The 18,165-nt window shown below is 30.3% G+C and overlaps 3 protein-coding genes across 3 annotated transcripts; 1 reads left to right on the top strand and 2 right to left on the bottom strand.

Annotated features, from left to right (window-relative positions):
- The first annotated feature begins 968 nt into the window (after positions 1 to 968).
- LOC114411767 (cysteine-rich and transmembrane domain-containing protein WIH2-like) lies at positions 969 to 2,187 on the top strand. The gene is made up of 3 exons (XM_028375450.1): positions 969 to 1,128; positions 1,268 to 1,421; positions 1,679 to 2,187. The coding sequence occupies exons 1-3, from the start codon at positions 1,092 to 1,094 to the stop codon at positions 1,722 to 1,724; spliced, it is 237 nt and encodes a 78-aa protein (XP_028231251.1). The 5' UTR covers positions 969 to 1,091; the 3' UTR covers positions 1,725 to 2,187.
- Positions 2,188 to 7,912: 5,725 nt separating this feature from the next.
- Positions 7,913 to 12,792, bottom strand: LOC114411766 (probable serine/threonine-protein kinase DDB_G0291350). Its single transcript, XM_028375449.1, has 6 exons — positions 12,379 to 12,792; positions 11,714 to 11,856; positions 10,639 to 10,782; positions 10,110 to 10,295; positions 9,545 to 9,669; positions 7,913 to 8,458 (listed from the first exon to the last, which is right to left on the bottom strand). The coding sequence occupies exons 1-6, from the start codon at positions 12,581 to 12,583 to the stop codon at positions 8,233 to 8,235; spliced, it is 1,029 nt and encodes a 342-aa protein (XP_028231250.1). The 5' UTR covers positions 12,584 to 12,792; the 3' UTR covers positions 7,913 to 8,232.
- A 2,352-nt stretch (positions 12,793 to 15,144) lies between these two features.
- On the bottom strand, positions 15,145 to 16,987 carry LOC114411764 (H/ACA ribonucleoprotein complex subunit 2-like protein). The gene is made up of 4 exons (XM_028375448.1): positions 16,679 to 16,987; positions 16,529 to 16,598; positions 16,348 to 16,453; positions 15,145 to 15,510 (listed from the first exon to the last, which is right to left on the bottom strand). Exons 1-4 carry the CDS (start codon positions 16,794 to 16,796, stop codon positions 15,349 to 15,351), a joined length of 456 nt encoding a protein of 151 aa, XP_028231249.1. The 5' UTR covers positions 16,797 to 16,987; the 3' UTR covers positions 15,145 to 15,348.
- Positions 16,988 to 18,165: the final 1,178 nt, after the last annotated feature.

Raw genomic sequence — 18,165 nt, 5'->3', positions numbered from 1 at the left:
AAAAGTGTTAATGTAATACATTTTAAAAAATAATTAACGGAGCTTTTATATGTATATATAATATGGATAAAAAAAAAAGAGGATTGAAGAATTTTGACGAACTCTAAGGAGTATTTGTGTAATTTATTTTATATTATAATTTGTAACTTTCTATATTTATTATTTATAATACCCATGTATGATGTTTTGTAACGGTTTATATTATATATATATATATATATATATATATATATATATATATATATATATATATATATATATATATATATAAAAGTATTTGACAAGTGTATTGTACTCAGTAAAAAAAACAATTGTATATTGTACATGATAAATATTTATTTTGATATAATTCAAATTTACAATACTTTTAAAGTATATAAGTTATATTCTAATTTTATAATAGATAACTTAAATTTAAATATAAAATTATTTTTAAATTGAAATGAATAAACAAATAAGAAATTTAAATGTATAAAATAAAGATAAAATGGTAATGTTTGAGATGATGGATAGAAATATTTTTTTTATTAGTTGCAAGGAATAAAGGATAGTGCATGAAACGCACCCCTGTTGGGTGTCCCCAAGTAGCAAAAGGAGAAAATATTTTAAAAAAATTAATTAAAAGAGTGAAAAGATTAAAAATTTAACTCTTCAAGTTGTATATTTCCATTTATGGTATAGGAGTAGATTGCATACCTAATAATATTAAAATACTTCGTAACTATTATTTTAAGTAAAAAATTAAGAACATCTCAGTAAAAATATGTTGATATTATTAGATGTTATTTTATATATGTATTATCATTTTTTTTCTCTTCTCATCTCATTTTAATTTCATGTTGCTGTGTTAACAAAACTGTATTAAAATGATCTCCTTTATTAATGTCTAATAAGTAGAAGTTTAGAAAGTCGATCTTATCTCTTATCAGCAACTTCAACCACTCCACAAAAGTAAGATCATCCCTAAATATAATATTAAAGTAAACAATCTCATCGCAATTAACAGATTTTGTTCATCTCCGACTTGTGTTTCTCTAGCTTTTCACTTCACACGTGTTGATCGAAAACAGCATTCTTCAAACTAATTAAGGATGAGTCATAGCAATGATCAAAATTGCCAGCCTCAAGGTACTTAGCATATATATTTCCATTAGACAAGGACGTGTTAATTTGACAACACGTTTCCCTTGAGATCTATATCAATATATTTGTACTTTTGCACTATATATTATATATTCTAATGCTGAATATTCAAACTTTGGTTTAGGTTGGAATTCTAGTTTAGCATATGAGCCGAAGGACATTGCACCGGGTCCTAATTATCAAGCTCCGCCACCTCCACCTGCTATTATTACTCACGAGGAGAAGGTTCCTCCAAACGGAGAAACTAAATTCAAGGGTGACGGATTCTGGAGAGGATGGTAATTATATCTCTCTCATTTATATATGCTTTCTTTCACAACCTGTACTTACCACCTGTTAGTGAATTCAACAGTGATATTTGACAATATTATAGAGCGTCAATAATTTCTATACAAACTATCATTGGATTCTAAATTTCTAATCTAACCGATTTCAAATTCAGACTAGTTATATTTCATATACTCACGTTTTTAGTTACTGTGTTAAAAAATATATGTATAACTAATATTACTTATTAAATTTAATTTCTTGGCAGTTGCGCTGGAATGTGTTGCTACTGTTGTTTGGACATTTGCTTCTGAGATTTCAGGAATACTGTGAATATATAGTATTGGTGTGTACTGATCCTGATCTACTACATGTTACATAGATTGGGTGAAAGAAAGGTATAATGTAATTTTTTTATCATTAAGTATAATGTGTTAGAGTATAAATTTGAGGTCAAATTTTATGTATCGTGTAAGAATAAAAAGTTTTTAAGTGTTATATAAGTAAAAATAAGATTCATAGACCCAACCGATAATAACCCTTATAAATATCCAATAATAACCCTTAGATATCCTAGTTCAGTTAGTCATTACCACCCTGGTTCATTTAGTCATTACCACCGATATGGTTTAGTATCTTGTGCTTTAGTATCTTGTAGCGTTTATAATGTAATTAGTTAGCTAATAAGATAGTTCTGCATCTCTTTTTTAGTTTATATGTAAAAAGTATGTTTGAGTGTGTACTGATATTATATAATATATAAGGTTTGGATATCTATACAATTTGCGTGTATAACTAAATTTTACTCCGGGTGTTTCATATAAAAATTTTCCCGTATCCTAAAAAAGGTTTACGACTATTTTCACATTTGTAATTTATTGTTAACTTTACTCAATTGCACATGCTTCTAAATAAATTAGGGTTGAGAAATGAATTCATTTGTTTATATGTAAAATTTAATCCAATCCATCTAGTTGTTAAAAGAAAGACTATGGTTTTTCTCTCCTAAAAAAAGACTATGGTTTATATAATTAAATGAATGGATGATAATTTATCCTTTCTTATTTTCAAACCTAATTAATACTTTGTGGATGAGTATTTAATTTTGATTGATTTGGGTGCAAGTTTAACCAAACTCAACCAAAAATATTTTTTGAATATGGATGAGAGAATATTTTGAAATAATTATTTTTAAAAATAATTTTACAGATGGATTGGATATCCATTAAAAAGAAATTGTATTGATTGGATGATTTTCATTAAATAGATCATAGACCAATTAATTTTTTTTAGTAATTTTTAATAATTTTTTTAAGAATCATGAATGAATCAATAAATTGTTTTTAAGTTATCTGTTATAATTTCAATAAAAAAATATACAATCTCATACTTCTATTCTAAGCGAAATATGACTCCGGCAATAAAAGTGTAGACCAAGAATATCTCGGGAAGTGTTTGATTTGACCGTTTTCTGTTTTTATTTTTACTGAAAATAGAAAATAATGATCAAAATGTGTTTGGTTGAATTTTTGAAAACATTTTCAGTGAAAATGAAAACAAAAAATAACTAGAAAATGAAAATAATAAAATCTCGTTTTCAGGAATCTCATTTTGAATAAAATGAAAATGCGATGACAAGGAATGTAATTTTAAGCAAATCTAAAAATACAAAAAAGATAAGTCAATATATAATAAATTTTCAATGTTTTTATTTCCTAAAAACAGAAAACAAGAAGTTAAATCAAACATATTTTTAGAATTCTAATCTTTTGAAAATGAAAACAGTTTTCAAAAATGAAAATGCAAACCAAGCACACCCTTAGGGATGTATTGGATTAAGATTTTAAATGATTGTTTTAATATAAATTTTAAAGATTATGTGTGAATATTATAATTTATTAGATTTCTTTACAAGACTTTTATGATAGTTTGGATTTTAATGGATTTATATCATAAAATTTTAAAGAATTTGAAAGGATTTTTATAGATTTATAAGATTTGAAAAAAGTTTATAAATTTTTAAAAATACATTCAAAATTACACGAGTTAGTGAAAAAAATAATAAAAAATGATGAGATTTGGGTAAAAAAAGTAAATCAATATAATTTTTTTAATTTCTTAATAGCTATATTGATTCTAACTTTATCTCATCGTATAATAATCTTTATTTCAACAACATCTTCTTATTTTCACTTTTGAATTTGAATAATAGATTTAAAATTATATGATAATTTTTTGGTTTTTTAATTATTATAATTATTTTATGATAAATTTAATTACATGTTTAAATGGGTGAAGGATGACTATCATGAAAATATTTTAATTATTACAATTATTTTATGATAAATCTAATGACCAACTAATAAAATATCATATCATCATTTAATGGACCATGACTTTCTTTATAAATCAAACTTTGTGTACATTAAGTACACTGCTAGTTATTGCCAAAAACAATACTAATAGAAAATGCAAACTTTGTGTACATTAACTACACTGCTAGTTATTGCCAAAAACAATACTAATAGAAAATGCAAAATTGCGGTCAAAATTAGCAATTAAATGCTTCGGTCGCTAATAGCGACGAATTTAGAGACGACGTACTTGGAGATCAAAATTGTTGCGTAGGAAAATGTCAATCTCTAAGGCAGTTGCAAAATGCTTTAATTTTTAACCAAACCACCAGTGACAGACTAATTAATAATAGCAACTGATTAAATAAGTAGGTCGCCAGAAGTTTAGCAAGTTAGTTTATATGGAACCATACTTTTCATCTAAGGACTATTTTCCAAGTTAGCCACTGATATTTTCAGTCACTAATTTCTTCTTATTACACCTCTCCATCTATCTTCTCATTATGATAGTGAAATTCTACAAGATTTAAGATGCATTCACTAGTTCTCGGAATGCACTTCCCAACTTTTCATCTACTTACATTAATATTTGAAAATTTGGATTGCAACAGATAAAAAAGGATTATTCATTAAGGGATTGAGTTTAATGTAAATTTGTATACTTAATTGTGAAATACATCAATTGAATTAAATTCTAGAAGAATTAAAATTATATTAGAAGAGAATTAATAGGACTCTAATACCATCATTAATAGATTCTATGAAGTTCATTTATAGTTTTTTTTTTTCGTTACAACCGTCTAAATATTTGTATTCTATTTCCATGCTTCTGAATATCCATTATACTTTTACCTTAGAATAATCATATAAATACTCATTTCAAGATTAGTTCAATTCGTAAGTTTTTGATAATAGTTGGTAATTGATGTCAAAGTCTTCGAGGAGTTATCTTTTATATATCATTGTATGATTTGTTGTGTTTAATGTACTTGCCAGATTTGGATTACACACATTTTTTTATTAGAAAAAATTCTTATAAAATTTAATCAACTTTTCTTTTTTAAAAGAATCGTGTGAAAAATATAGTTTCCCTTCTCTCTTTATGTTCTTTTCACACTCTCTTCCCTTTTCTTCTTGTTCTCTTATTATCTCTTTCTCTAGTAATCCTTTCCTCTCTCTCAATTTTTTTTTGGGCTTAAATGCAATTTTATTTTTATATATTTGTGCAATTTTGGTCCCATATTTCTAATAGAGTATTTTTTAGATATATGTTAAAATCAGTCCCTTTGTTAGTGTCACATTCAAATTGTAACAAAATTTATTGATATCAACCATTTCTTACTAATTGACATACTAATACAAGTAAAAAATTATTCTTTTCTCTATGAAATTATTCCAACCGTGAGACGAAGACGATGTGCACAAGAAAAGAAAAGTGAAGAAACTCGCATAAACTCTAATATGATTTTCTTTTTAATTATTTGATACGTCAAAGTTTCCATGTTCAATTACTAATTATACCTTTTTATTGATAAATATTAATTATTAGTTTGTTAATTTTTATTAGTGAAAAATTTGAACCCACTACCTATCTCTTCCTCCCTTCACCCTTTACTTACACATAAGTTGTCAATTAAGTAAAAAGATGGCTAATGTCAACATATTTCATTAACTTTTAGATACAAGACTAATGAAGGAATTAATTTTAACATATAATAAAAAATTAAAGGAGTAAAACGGGACAATTAGAAATATGTGAAGTAAAAATAGGAGGATCACAGTTATATTTAAAAGTCTTTTTCTTTTAGGTTAAAAATTGATATTTCTTAATCAACTTATATTTTACTTCCAAAGCTCTTATTTTGAATAATCAACTTTTGAATCGAATAAAGCTGGACAAACATAAGAAAAGAAAGACATTAGCACGGCAATTAATTACAATATATGTACGTATACATATACAAAAAAATGTAATGAAGCAACTATGCAATGCAACACGCAACTATGGTCATACAAAGTCATGTCATGGTAACGGAAACACAACAACTATGAAGGAGACAGTAGCAGCAGTGTCACAAACTCACACGGATAGGGGCTTTGCCAAATGAGTTGGGTGCTCTTCTCCGGCTAGGATTACCAAAATGTTTGGCCTTTCATCAACTTGAGTTATGTTTGTTAACTCTCTCGACCTGTTCACGTCAACGTTACGCACTGACTCTGTTGTTGTTTGAGACCTTCGATGACCCCTTGAACATGCTAGTACAAGCAACGCTACCCCAATCACCACAAAAATGGGTACTAGTCCACCGTACAAAAATGAATCTGAGGAGCTCCAGCTCCACCGCAACCTCCCCTCGCCACTGTTACCTATCGTGTCGTTCATCTATCTACTCAACCAAGTTTTACCTTTAACTTTTTGTGTTCTTGATTTCTCTAGTAGTAATGAGGTATTTTAATTGCGGTTTTGTAGGGAGGAGGGTATGGAGACCTATTATTTAATTTAGAGCAAGGGTTGAGAGATTCTTTTTACATTCTTGAAAGACTTTGTATGGATTATTTTTTAAATGTATAGAATCTTAGTGTAATTTATTTATAATTTTGGTGTGGCAGATTTGTGGCATGACTTTAGGAGTTGATAAAGGTTAAGAAAATAAAATAAATCTGTATAATTATTAAATATCTGCACTTTTCTTTCTATCTGTAATTTGAATGATGATGTGATGTTTGCCTCACCACAAATACAAGAGGACAATTGTTTCGTGCATCACGGTATTTTTATTTTTCTTTTGTATCTAACAAATTTTTGTAAAATTCGAAAATATTCTTAGTAATAAATATACGGATTCCTAATCTGTATACTTCATATGAATGGTAAATTCATATCTCCATTTAAAAAAATAATGTTTTAAATAAATTTAATTATAGTTTTTTTTATAATTATTACATTAAATAGATTTTTTATTTGGTCTTTTTATAATTAATTTTGATTTAATAATATTTTTTTTACATATATCAATTTTAAATAAAAATTATAGGTTTAATAAAAATTTATATATGTCAAAAAATTAATTATTAAATCAAAATTAATTGTCATAAAATTTATTATGTAAACTTATATGTGCATTAAAATATATTAAAAAAATTAGTGTTATATAAAAAAATTAATTATTTTATAACATAATTGATTTATTAGTTTAATTGATTAGAACGTCGTGTTAATAACGCAAAAGTTATAAATTTGAGTCCTGATATGATACAGATTGTCAATCTGGTAATAAACTTGTATTCACAATCCGTATGAATCATACGAATTATAAATCTATATGTTTATTAGCAGGAATGCTTTCAGAATTTTAAAAAAAAATTGTTGGGTACACAAGAAAAATAGTGGGTGCACGTAACAATTTTCATCCAAGACACTTGATTTGGACATTTCACTTGGGAATCTGGCTAGGATGGGAGGTTAATTGGGTACAGATAAACTTCGGTTTGAACTTCAACAATCTAGTTTTTTTTATATGGATAAATTTATTCATTTATCAGTTTTTAGAATTTGACCTTAATCCATTTTTTGATACTGTCCCTCTAAAATTATTGTAATGTATTTTATGCTGAGAGGAATCCACTTATCCACGTACTTAGAGGCGATGGAAAAAATTGAAGCCATCGTATTCTTTTCCCACTTCAATTTTTTATTCCATTTCAATGACTAGTCACGTGCTATGTTCCTTTTCTATTAGATTTATAATGAATTTAAGTTTCATACGGAAAGCAATAATGAGAGTGTTGGTTCCATGATGCAGATTGTTTTCACTCTAAAGCTGTAGATGGGTTCTTCTTCTGCTGCTGCTGCTGCACTGCAGCAAGCTCTTTTCAACAAGCAGGAAGGGTGGATATCAGCGAAATCTCTGACACATTAGTTTTGATTGGAGGTTAAACAGAGTAGAATAAGCGTTATGACTGGTTGATGAAATAGTGTTGTAAGCAGATTTAATAGAAAAATTGTTAATCTTAGAAAGACTTACTCTCTTGGAATCTTATTTGGAGAATTATGCACAAAACCCTTGAGATAGCCATATTGACATCCCCATTCCAACGTTAACGAAAAGTGATGGTCAAATACTTGCTCATTGAAGGTAGGCGAAATATGAACAAAGAACGTCAATAAATAAATGATATTCCATTTATGCTGATAAATTCTGAAGACACAGGGAGATTGGCCATTTCATAAATTACAAGAAACAAAATTATGTAGAAATGACAAACAATACTTTAAAGCCAACGCCCGACTACCTAGACTACCACCAAAATCGAAGATACATATAAATATATGGTTAACTCCGTCAGGCGAGGAATTGCTATTGCTTTTCTATCCATTAACATATAACTGGACGGCAAATGCACACGAATTTTTTTAAACGACTGCAACATAAAAATCTCAAGCCCCACTTCTCACTTCCATAGTAACTCATTGAGAGAACTTCGCAACTAACTTGTCAACATGGATAATGATATCATCTATCCTGGGCCGCATGGAAGCCGTTGGCTGAAGCATCCATGACACGAACTGATGAAGAGCTTCTGGATATGGAGGCTTGGGTCCTGCTGGCCATTTGACCTGTGCATTTACAATAGCCAATTGCAGGCTTCCACCAGACTCTCCAAGTGCATATTCAAATGGAGATACCCCATACCTGAAAATTTCAGCCAGGAGATATATAATAAACAATTAAAACGTGCACTGAAGTAGCCAAGATATAATTCTAACACAACACACACCAGGAAGAAAAACAACATTTACAGACAAGAATCATTATGATAGTACGAATGGAAGTAGTTTGTTGACCAAGCTATACTTGAAAGAGTAATATAAAATAGCACAATTATTTGTCATGAAAAAACACACCTCTACCATTTGATTTCTCTAGAGAAGAATCAATGTATAATGCCAAGGGAATAATCATGAGACAACAAAGCCAGTCTAGTGTGCACAGCCATAAGATTTCATTTCATGTTGACTATCAAAAGTAGTATTTGATATGAGCAATTGCTCCAAATCAATAATCTATGCAGAGTGACCCAGTGACTTTCACAGTTACACGTGTGTTTTTCTTTTGCATTTATTATTGTTGGTTGAATAACATTACTAAGAACAGTAATATTATTTGATAAGTTTTCTATTTTTATTACACAAATATACCAAAATTTTAAACCAGAGGCTCTGGCTCATAAGTAGGATTTTCCAATAAACCAAATGGCAGTTGGTCCCTGGCTCCTTTTTTTGCGCATAATGCTCTTAACAACGTATCTTTTATGACAAAAATTGGTCAGGGCATAACAAATAAAATAACTTATTCTTCTACTCCCCCTTCTTTTCTCCTTTTTTAGGTTACAGTTACAATCAAGGAACAATGAAATGTGAATTGACCAGATGTTGTTTCTTCACTATAAAACAAACCAGAGTCTGTCGTTGTTTAGTTGAAATTTTTGAGATTATATCTCACACACACACACACACACAAGTCAACAACCTTCTTCACAATATTTAAAAAATCATAATCTATATGTTAATCTGTAGGATCTACATGCACATCAAGGGTTCCAAATCAAATGCATTGAACATATGAAACTAATGATTTTGAGGAAACAATTAGAATTTAAAGAAAAGCCAATAAAAAATGACCAAAAGATGGTTATTATGTTGTATGAAGGCACAATTGGCAAAAGTTCTAAACATAGAAATTAGCACAATCACATGTAAAAGAAGGGTTAATACTCACATTATTGCATATAATGTGCATCCTAGCGACCAAATGTCAGTCCTCTCATCTATATCAGCTTGGCTTGGGCAATCCCACAGCTCAGGAGCTCGGAAAGGAGCAGAGCAATGTTCAGATGCCCATTCCTACATAGCAAGACAAGTAGCAATTAGCAGGTTAGAAAATCCAAACCAGGTGACTGAAATGAAACTTTGATCCTTCAAATTTGTACGACATATTCAAAACAAAAACAATTAAAGAATTAATATTGCCAACATGGAAACATAAGCTAAGCAATTGAGTATTTTTGAATGAAACGTAGAACTGGTTAATGTTCAGTAACAATTTAAAAGGTCCATTACAAGACTGATGGATCCTATGCACCTCTATCATATTAGGAAATACAATTTCACACACTACATATGGAGCAAAAACCTCTAAAACATTCTAAAATATGATATACTTTTACGCACCACATATTCTGAACTGTGTTAAAGAAATTCCCAGTAAGTGCTAAGTCATTAAAACGGTAAACAATCTTTATCAATAAACAACACTTCGTAAAAAAGTGGGAAGAAAGAAGCACCTGCAACTGAAGGGCCTCTGACCTGGAGCTAATTTGCTTCCTTGCAGGACGAGCACTGCCAAAATCCATCAGTATGGCAAGAGGTGGTTGTCCTTTTCTGTGTGTTATGAGAACATTACCAGGTTTGACATCATTATGTGCATAAGGAGGATCAAAACTGTGCATGTGCTTGAGTCCTGCACAAAGCTGTTGATTTTACAGGGTTAAAAGAGTTTAAGAACAATGCTTTTTTTTTATGTAAATTAAAAGCAATAGTAAACCCTAAAATGTCAAAAAGTATATTGAAACTATGGCAAAAAAATTGCTCCTCAGATTCTAAAGAAGCAGACCACAGAAATCCATTTCTCTTCTAAAATATGATTCTTAAGACAACAAATAACCCATGTCACAAGAATTGCTAGTTTGATATTAAAATATGTGTAAGGGTATGAGAAACCAAGAAAGGATATAATATATGTCAAACAAGATATTTAGCACTAAAAATGTTGAGCTGTGATGACAAAATGCATAATGGAAAGATGATTCTTACCTGACGAAATATTTGAAGCACATCTGAGGTGGAATAGAATTCTTTCTTGGCTTTCATTATTTTGGCATTGTCTAGCAATGTTCCATCCAAATGAACTGGAAACAATAAATATGCTTCATGGTTCCAAGATGTTTCATGGGTAGGCTGCTAACAAAAAGTACATCTTCAATGTTAATTAAAAAAACACAGAAATTGAAACAGTAGAAGGAACAGAATTAAACCAAATCTTTAATGGAGGAAATCAGAAAAACTAGACATTCCCACTTTAAGAATAGTGTTATTCCCACTGTAACAGATTGATCACTTTAACAGATTGGAACCCTTAAAGAACTATACGAGCAATGCCACATCACAAAACATACACAGTTCCCAACCAAGTTAAGAAAACCTAGATTAGGTGTTGCAACGTTAGATACAAGTCGGGTAAAACAGTACCAATGGTAGCTCTGGTACATAGATACTTTAAAATTGATATCGCATTTGTATTGCACCCATACCGGACACAAATGGAATCAACAGAAACTTTAAAATTGACAGCATATCTGTATTCTACTCAATACCTGTTCCCATTCAAATAGATTGGTAGTGATATTATATTTTCATAAGATATTATACTATACCAGAAGCACAAAGATTACTCTTACTGAATTGATCAAATTGTAGAATAATAACTGGGACCAACTTGACCATGACATGCAAAACTTCACCCAGTACCCAACCATATGAAAAGTTGTAATGGTGCCTTATTATAGTCTCTTCACAATCACATATCTCAATAAAAGAAGGTAAATGTTCATTAGGATTGTTGACGAAGGACCAGGTATACAAACTTCCAATATATCCAAGAATGACATTTTTTTTCAGATAAGCCCCAGGAAAACAATACAGCAAATTACATAATTTTAGTTCAGGAACAAATTTTTAAGTGACAGACCTTAACAGAAAGGACATGTGTCTTACCTGAATGAATCAGTGATACTCTTATTCTAGTGAACTTTTGTTAACGAAAAAAAAAAATCTGAACTGTGATATACCAAGGAGAGGAGTAAGTGTTTGCTGCAAAAAACCACTTTACCTTGACAGAAATGATTGCATGCTCAAGAAGCGGGAGCAGATTGGGATGATTGAACAGTGATGAAACACGGATCTCCTCCCTGACCAACTCCAGCTGTTCATTGTTCTGAATGAGGACCTTTTTCATAGCATAAGTTCCATCATCTGATAGTATAGTTAATGAATTAATTTCAATCCACAGAATAATACGGTACCACCGAATTTTTTTAGTTTCTACAATAACACGGCACCTTCATCACTGATAATCGAAATTGAACTCAGATTCAAAAAGACAGAACCTCCTATTTTTCAATTGCAGCAAGGAAAATTAAACGCCATATCAATTACTACCACCAAAGCGAGAAATAGGACATTCATCACATCTTACAAAAATAATTTCACGATTGCTGCAACAACAACAGAATTGCATAAAAATCGCTAGGAACAAGCACAAGCTCCAACGACAGAATTCGATAAACATTAAAAAAAAAAAAAGCACGAGTCAGACAGATCCGAAAATGAAATATCCACGGGGAGACGATTCTAACATTTGGCCAAGGAAATGCCATCACAGATCGAGAAAAAAACGACACAGATCAAACAGATCAGGCCTAACGAGGTCAATTTCAGAAAATAAATAAGAAAAAGAGTGAGGGAAATCGAAATAGGTTAAGGAAGGAAGCTGACCGGAGAGATGAGAGGAGCCTTTGAGCTTCTTGGCGAGGCCAGCGGCGGCGGAGTCGTCGGGAGCCTCCTTGACGAGGTAGACGTAGGCGAAGCCACCTTCTCCGAGCTGGCGCACGATGCGGAAACGGTTCTCGTTGATCCAAACATCACCTCCGCCGTTCACGGAGTCGTAAAGTGCGTTCAACCCGGAGAATGAGCACCCCATTTGCTTTGATAGTGTGTGTTTACAAATACAAATAATAATTATTGAGAAGAAAAAGAACTGAAATCAGGTGTCCAAAAGGTGATTTTCGTAGACCTGATTTCACGTTAATTGAGTTTCGTAAAATGGAAGTGTCAACCCCCCCTTTCCCTCTAATTTATTCTTACGCGCCCCTCTATTCTCAACCCAACGCCTGTTTCGTTTATTTGGTGCACACATCCCCTATTTTTATCCATCCATCATACATTTATTTACCTTCTATTCTATAATTTAAATTTTATTATGCCAAATTCTTCACATTACTATTAATTAATGGGTAAACAGTGACTCTGTACTGATATTCTAAACGGTCAACTATTTAAAATCACTTTATAGAAATTATTTTAAAAATTAATAAAATTATTATATATGATTATTTTTTATTAACTGACGGTCGACTTTGTAAAATCTATTTACATTGTAACCCATGTATCATTTACTCATTCCAAATTGTTAATTATTATAATAATTACTTTAAAAATAATTTTAAATTAATCATGTGTTTAATTTCTGATTACACAGTTAATTAATTTTAAAATGTTGATAATTTTACTAATTTTCACAATAATTACATTAATTTATTTTTATTTCTGATTAGTTTATATGTTAAAAAAAATTATACACTGTCAGCATAGATTTTTAACTCATTTTGAATTATATGATAATTTATAATTAATATTACAAAAATTATAATTTTATTTTATATTTTTTATATGTAGGAATAAAAGATAATTATCAGAAAATTTATAAGAACTCAAAGAGCTTAGTTAATCAATTGAGTTATACCTCTTAATAATTTCAATTTACTTTCTTCGAATTAAAATATAAGAAAAAAAATTGAATCACACTTATCAGAAAAATTTGTTAATATCATTTAATTTTGATAATTTCAATAAAAAAGTTAGCTTATTTTTTAAAATACCCTCTACATTAATTACACAAGATAAAAAAAGAAAATGTTGTTGGAAATAAAATTTTAATTAAATGAAAAATATTTTGAAGATACTATCATTAAAAGAGATGATATGATTTTATTTATATTTTAATCCAATACACATTGAATTTTATTTTTTTCCCTTATACTTCAGTTCGGAAGAAATATTTTAGTCCAATTTTCAAAATTCACCTTATTTGTCTATTTTGTTTTAATGAAACTTGCCCAACTTAGGTTTGATTCCAATGTTACGAGTTCAAGATCAAGATTCAAAATTGATAATGAACCCAATAATAATAACTGTGGACATGCACCTATTCACCTAAATGTGGACAACATTCTACAGACTATACTTAGCAATTGTTCAGAAGGATTCACTAATTCAACCGCTGGGTGAGTGTACATCAGTCGCATTAATATGCCCAAAACAATATCTTAATTCCAAAAAAAAAATATAGAACAAAGGCTTCATTGAAGAATTAAGTATGTGTTTTAATATATATATATATATATATATATATATATATATATATATATATATATATAAGTAAAATAAAATTTAATACAAATATTAATATAAAATTCAAACTTAATTACAATTCTCTGTTTTTATTATTTTTATCATTTCTATCAAATTCCTCTAATTAATTGGTATATTTAATAAATAAATATATGACATTCAATCACATGATTTAATTTCATTATATATTTCATGGCATTCAAGTATAAATTTATATATAAAAATAATTCATTTGAAAAAGCAACCCCGTTTGCTTCGCTTTCTCCTGTGTGCGTTGTTGTGTTTACATTTAAGAAAATAATTTTCATATATAGGCCAATTTTTATTAATTAATGGGTAGGCACGCCAAGGCCCGAGATTCAATGCCCAATAACCACTTTCTATCTTATTCTTAGGTCTATGCACCGACACGGCGAAAGATTTTTTATACAGGCAAATAATTAAAAATAATATTAGAAGTAGATTTAATATAATTTTAATAAAAAGCCAACAAAATTACTGTAAACGAATTTTTTTTAATTAGTTGTTAAATTTATTTATTCTATAAAATACTGGACTTATTTATTATAATTGAAAGTTATTAGATGATATAATAATTAATAAATACTACAAAATTATAAATATTTTAAATATACACTAAAAAAATTACTATTATTATTTAAAACATGCTTATAAATAGAAAAAATAAATGTATACTACTAAATAAATAGATTAATAAATATATAAATTTTTAACATTTTATCTCTTAATTACTCTCCTAAATTAAACTACATACCTTGTCAGACATTAAAAAAAAATTACTATTCATGTAATTTTGCATAATTTATACAAGTCATCCCTTTCCCTCTCTAACCGAACCACCAACTTATAAAGGATTAACAATCTCCAGTAATTGAGGAATGGTGAAAAAATCGGTCTTTCTTAATTCACCACACATCCAATAAGCTTCTTTCAGAAACATTTACCTCGACAGCCCACCCTCTAGATGCGATTACGAATCAAAGAAAGAAAAAGAAGATCAAAATCCTAAACCCTGTAAATTGTAGAGAACTATGACCAAAGAGAAGATTCTAAGTTCTAATCAAGATTGCTTCAGCCATCCTCATGGTAAAGCCATGAAGTTGTATTGATCAAGGCAGTGGTAGACTAAATGACAAGAAAATGATAAGCAAGACAGAAAAATAATAAAATCCACACATCAATTGATTGTAAGGTACACTAATACCACATGTTAATCCAACTGGAACAAACAGTACACATACATGTGTGCTTGTTTCAAAATAGTGAAGTTGTAAGCTCAGTAACTTCCGACACAACTTGATCATAATCTGACTTTAGTTTCTCTTGTTCCCCTTGCTCTATTTCTCCCTTTGCAGGCTTTGTCTGTACCAGAACACAGCAAGTAGGCCTCTTTGTTGCTCCTGCGCCTGCAAGATCCTGGAAAACAATATAAATAACAAAAGTTAAATGAATTAGCATAGTAATTGGACTTTCTTGAACATGATATATGAGATAGCATGAACAAAAATAACCACAACAGTTATAGAAAAATATACTTGTTTCTCCACCTCTTACACCCACATTTAAAATGAAATGATAAGTGATAACATAATGATATATTGTGTAGGTTACAGAAGCAACAAAGAATGGTATTGTCAGTAGCACTTTAAGATAGGTATGTTATTTAAAAATTCCCTACAAGGTTCAAATCAGTTGAAAATTGGATATGCAGGGGCAACTAACAAGACCCTTTGTTTCGTAAACTGAGTTAAAAGTAGTTTAGTTTCTTCTTATTATGCAATTCACTGGGCTGGACGGTAGGTGAATACTCTTCTAGTTTAAACATTAGTTTGTTTAAGAACAGATGCCAGAGATATACAATTCAATTCACCGTAGGATGGGTATGTATTAAATTAAAAAATAAAATAAAATTGGACAGGTCAGTTGTGCCGAATTCATTATGACAATTACATTAGTGTTGCTATGAGTGTTAGATGAACAACTAAAAACATGCATTCATTCAAGTTCCTCCAGTAGATGCATCTCACTCTTATTTGGTGCTTCAATATTTCTAATTTGGGAGGGATAAACATCAATGAAAATAAATTGCAAATTGTAATACTAAATTAAACAGAGAAGACATACGAGTAAAAACTAAGGGAAAAAAATATAAGAGAACAATACGAGTAGTCCCTAGAGTGAAATAGGTAAACAAGAGCAAAAGCACATATAAGCATAAACATAAAGATAAGGAATGTAAAGTTGGTAGCGTACTTCTTTAGATGGGACATAAATATAAGGAATGTCAGAGTCTTCACAGAGAATAGGAAGATGAGTGATGACATCAATCGGCGATATGTTCCCAGCAATCACACACAATCTGCATTCACAAAACAAGAAAATTAGGCTAAGGCACAGTGAAAAATGACACATGGGAGAGAATGAGAAAACAGACCCTTTATGACCTCTCCTTATGCTTTTAACAACCTCCTTCACTCCTCTTTTCAGGCATTTGTGTTCGGCAGCTGAAAGAACAGAATATAGTTAACACGAAGCAAATGGAGAAATAAAAAGGCAAATTGAGAATGCGAATGGATAAACAAACCTCTACGAACAAGTTTTAGGGTTCGCTTGCAAAGCTTCTTTCCGGCAAGGGGTTTAGCAATGGGAGCGAGCGCAAGCATCTTCTTCTTCTCCTTCTCTGCCTCGCTGTCACTCCCCATCTCTCTCTGCGATCTTAATTGGAGAAGAAGAAAGAAGCTTCAGAGCTTTAAACCCTCTCCTCTAGCTAGGGTTTAATTTAGGATCACACGCTATGGCGCCGCGCGTGACTTATCAAATGTTTATCACTCGCCCCACTCCATGATTTGATCAGACCCAGCCTCATATTCGCTAGGTGTGGCAACCGGCCCGAACTCGTGGGGTCCATCCTGATTTTGATGAGAAAAATTTGAGTTGATTAGGATCGTTGCGGGTCAAGGATGAGATTATTAATATCAGCTCCCAAATCTATATATATCAATGAATCAACCATGATTTCCTTGTGCATATCATGGTGAGATTCATTAGCTAAGCCATGGTAATAGCAACATCCTGCCATGATTGACACATCAACAATATCAACAGGAAACAAGTTGGCAATGTGTTAAAAGCTACTTCCCCTAATTATAAATTGTCCAAAACCATAGTTGACTATACAACATCCAAACAAAACTCACAAGATTGCAAATATTTAGCTTAGGTAACTGCCAAATTCCCAAGTACTTTGCAAATTGCAAATAGTTGAAAAGTAGCAAACATGTGCAGTAACTTTGGCAGGTATAATTAAAATCTTCGAAGGGGGGCTTGCTAACAAAATTTGTGCCAGATTTCTGTCCTCGTGAAGAACCATCCTTTGTTAAGGAAGCATCTTCAAAATGATTCCTATAATAAGATGATATAAGAATCAAATGAAGTCAAATGCTCTATGACCTATAAAATCAATTATGGAAACAGGAGCAGGAGTCAATTTTGGAACGACCTAGCCAAATCCCAATTAAGCAATAACTCCTAAATAAAGTCTTATTAAAATAAGATAAGTTCCAAAAATCACCAAAAATAGGAAATAACAAAATATTCCTAAAAGAAATAATTGTTCAAAATAACAATCTTGAATATGACAAAAATCAATAAAAATAAATGCAACAGAACATACCGAAATCTTTGTCTGTGTTTGTTACATGAAATATTCCATTGTATATGGATCCATTTTTCAGCTGGACTTCCACCTGGTGCCCGATAAGACATGTTGTTACATATACTAATCGGTCATGTGAAGGGCTTTCATAACTGCCACCTTTACTGCCAGTCACTGCACCTGCGGCAACTAACAAAAAAAATATCAACATTCTGAATGTTGTGACAAATAAAATAATAATAGATTATGCAACTTAGAACTTTACCTGTATTTGTCAATTTGTTGGCATTTAATTTCCCAGAAAAGATCTTAATGTTCATATAGTAACCAAGAACATGGTATGGGTACATCATGAAGTTCATTATAGTATGTGGTTTGTCACCTTTTACATTATTATCACAAGTCTTTCTTTAAAG

The sequence above is a fragment of the Glycine soja genome, chromosome 5, assembly GCF_004193775.1.
Source record: "Glycine soja cultivar W05 chromosome 5, ASM419377v2, whole genome shotgun sequence".
Taxonomy (NCBI): Eukaryota; Viridiplantae; Streptophyta; class Magnoliopsida; order Fabales; family Fabaceae; genus Glycine; species Glycine soja.
The sequence above is the reverse complement of the archived record's forward strand: the minus strand, read 5'-3'. Positions and strand labels throughout refer to the sequence as shown.

Coding starts and splice junctions, on each gene's coding strand:
- LOC114411764 (XM_028375448.1), bottom strand. CDS start 16,796: ATGGGGAGTGACAGCGAGGCAGAGAAGGAGAAGAAGAAGATGCTTGCG. Junction 16,454..16,528: donor ATAAGGAGAGGTCATAAAGG/GTCTGTTTTCTC, acceptor TTGTGAATGCAG/ATTGTGTGTGATTGCTGGGA. Junction 15,511..16,347: donor TTTATGTCCCATCTAAAGAA/GTACGCTACCAA, acceptor ATTGTTTTCCAG/GATCTTGCAGGCGCAGGAGC.
- LOC114411766 (XM_028375449.1), bottom strand. CDS start 12,583: ATGGGGTGCTCATTCTCCGGGTTGAACGCACTTTACGACTCCGTGAAC. Junction 10,783..11,713: donor ATGCAATCATTTCTGTCAAG/GTAAAGTGGTTT, acceptor TTTTGTTAGCAG/CCTACCCATGAAACATCTTG. Junction 8,459..9,544: donor TGCACATTATATGCAATAAT/GTGAGTATTAAC, acceptor TGAAATTTTCAG/GTATGGGGTATCTCCATTTG.
- LOC114411767 (XM_028375450.1), top strand. CDS start 1,092: ATGAGTCATAGCAATGATCAAAATTGCCAGCCTCAAG. Junction 1,129..1,267: donor TCAAAATTGCCAGCCTCAAG/GTACTTAGCATA, acceptor ACTTTGGTTTAG/GTTGGAATTCTAGTTTAGCA. Junction 1,422..1,678: donor GACGGATTCTGGAGAGGATG/GTAATTATATCT, acceptor ATTTCTTGGCAG/TTGCGCTGGAATGTGTTGCT.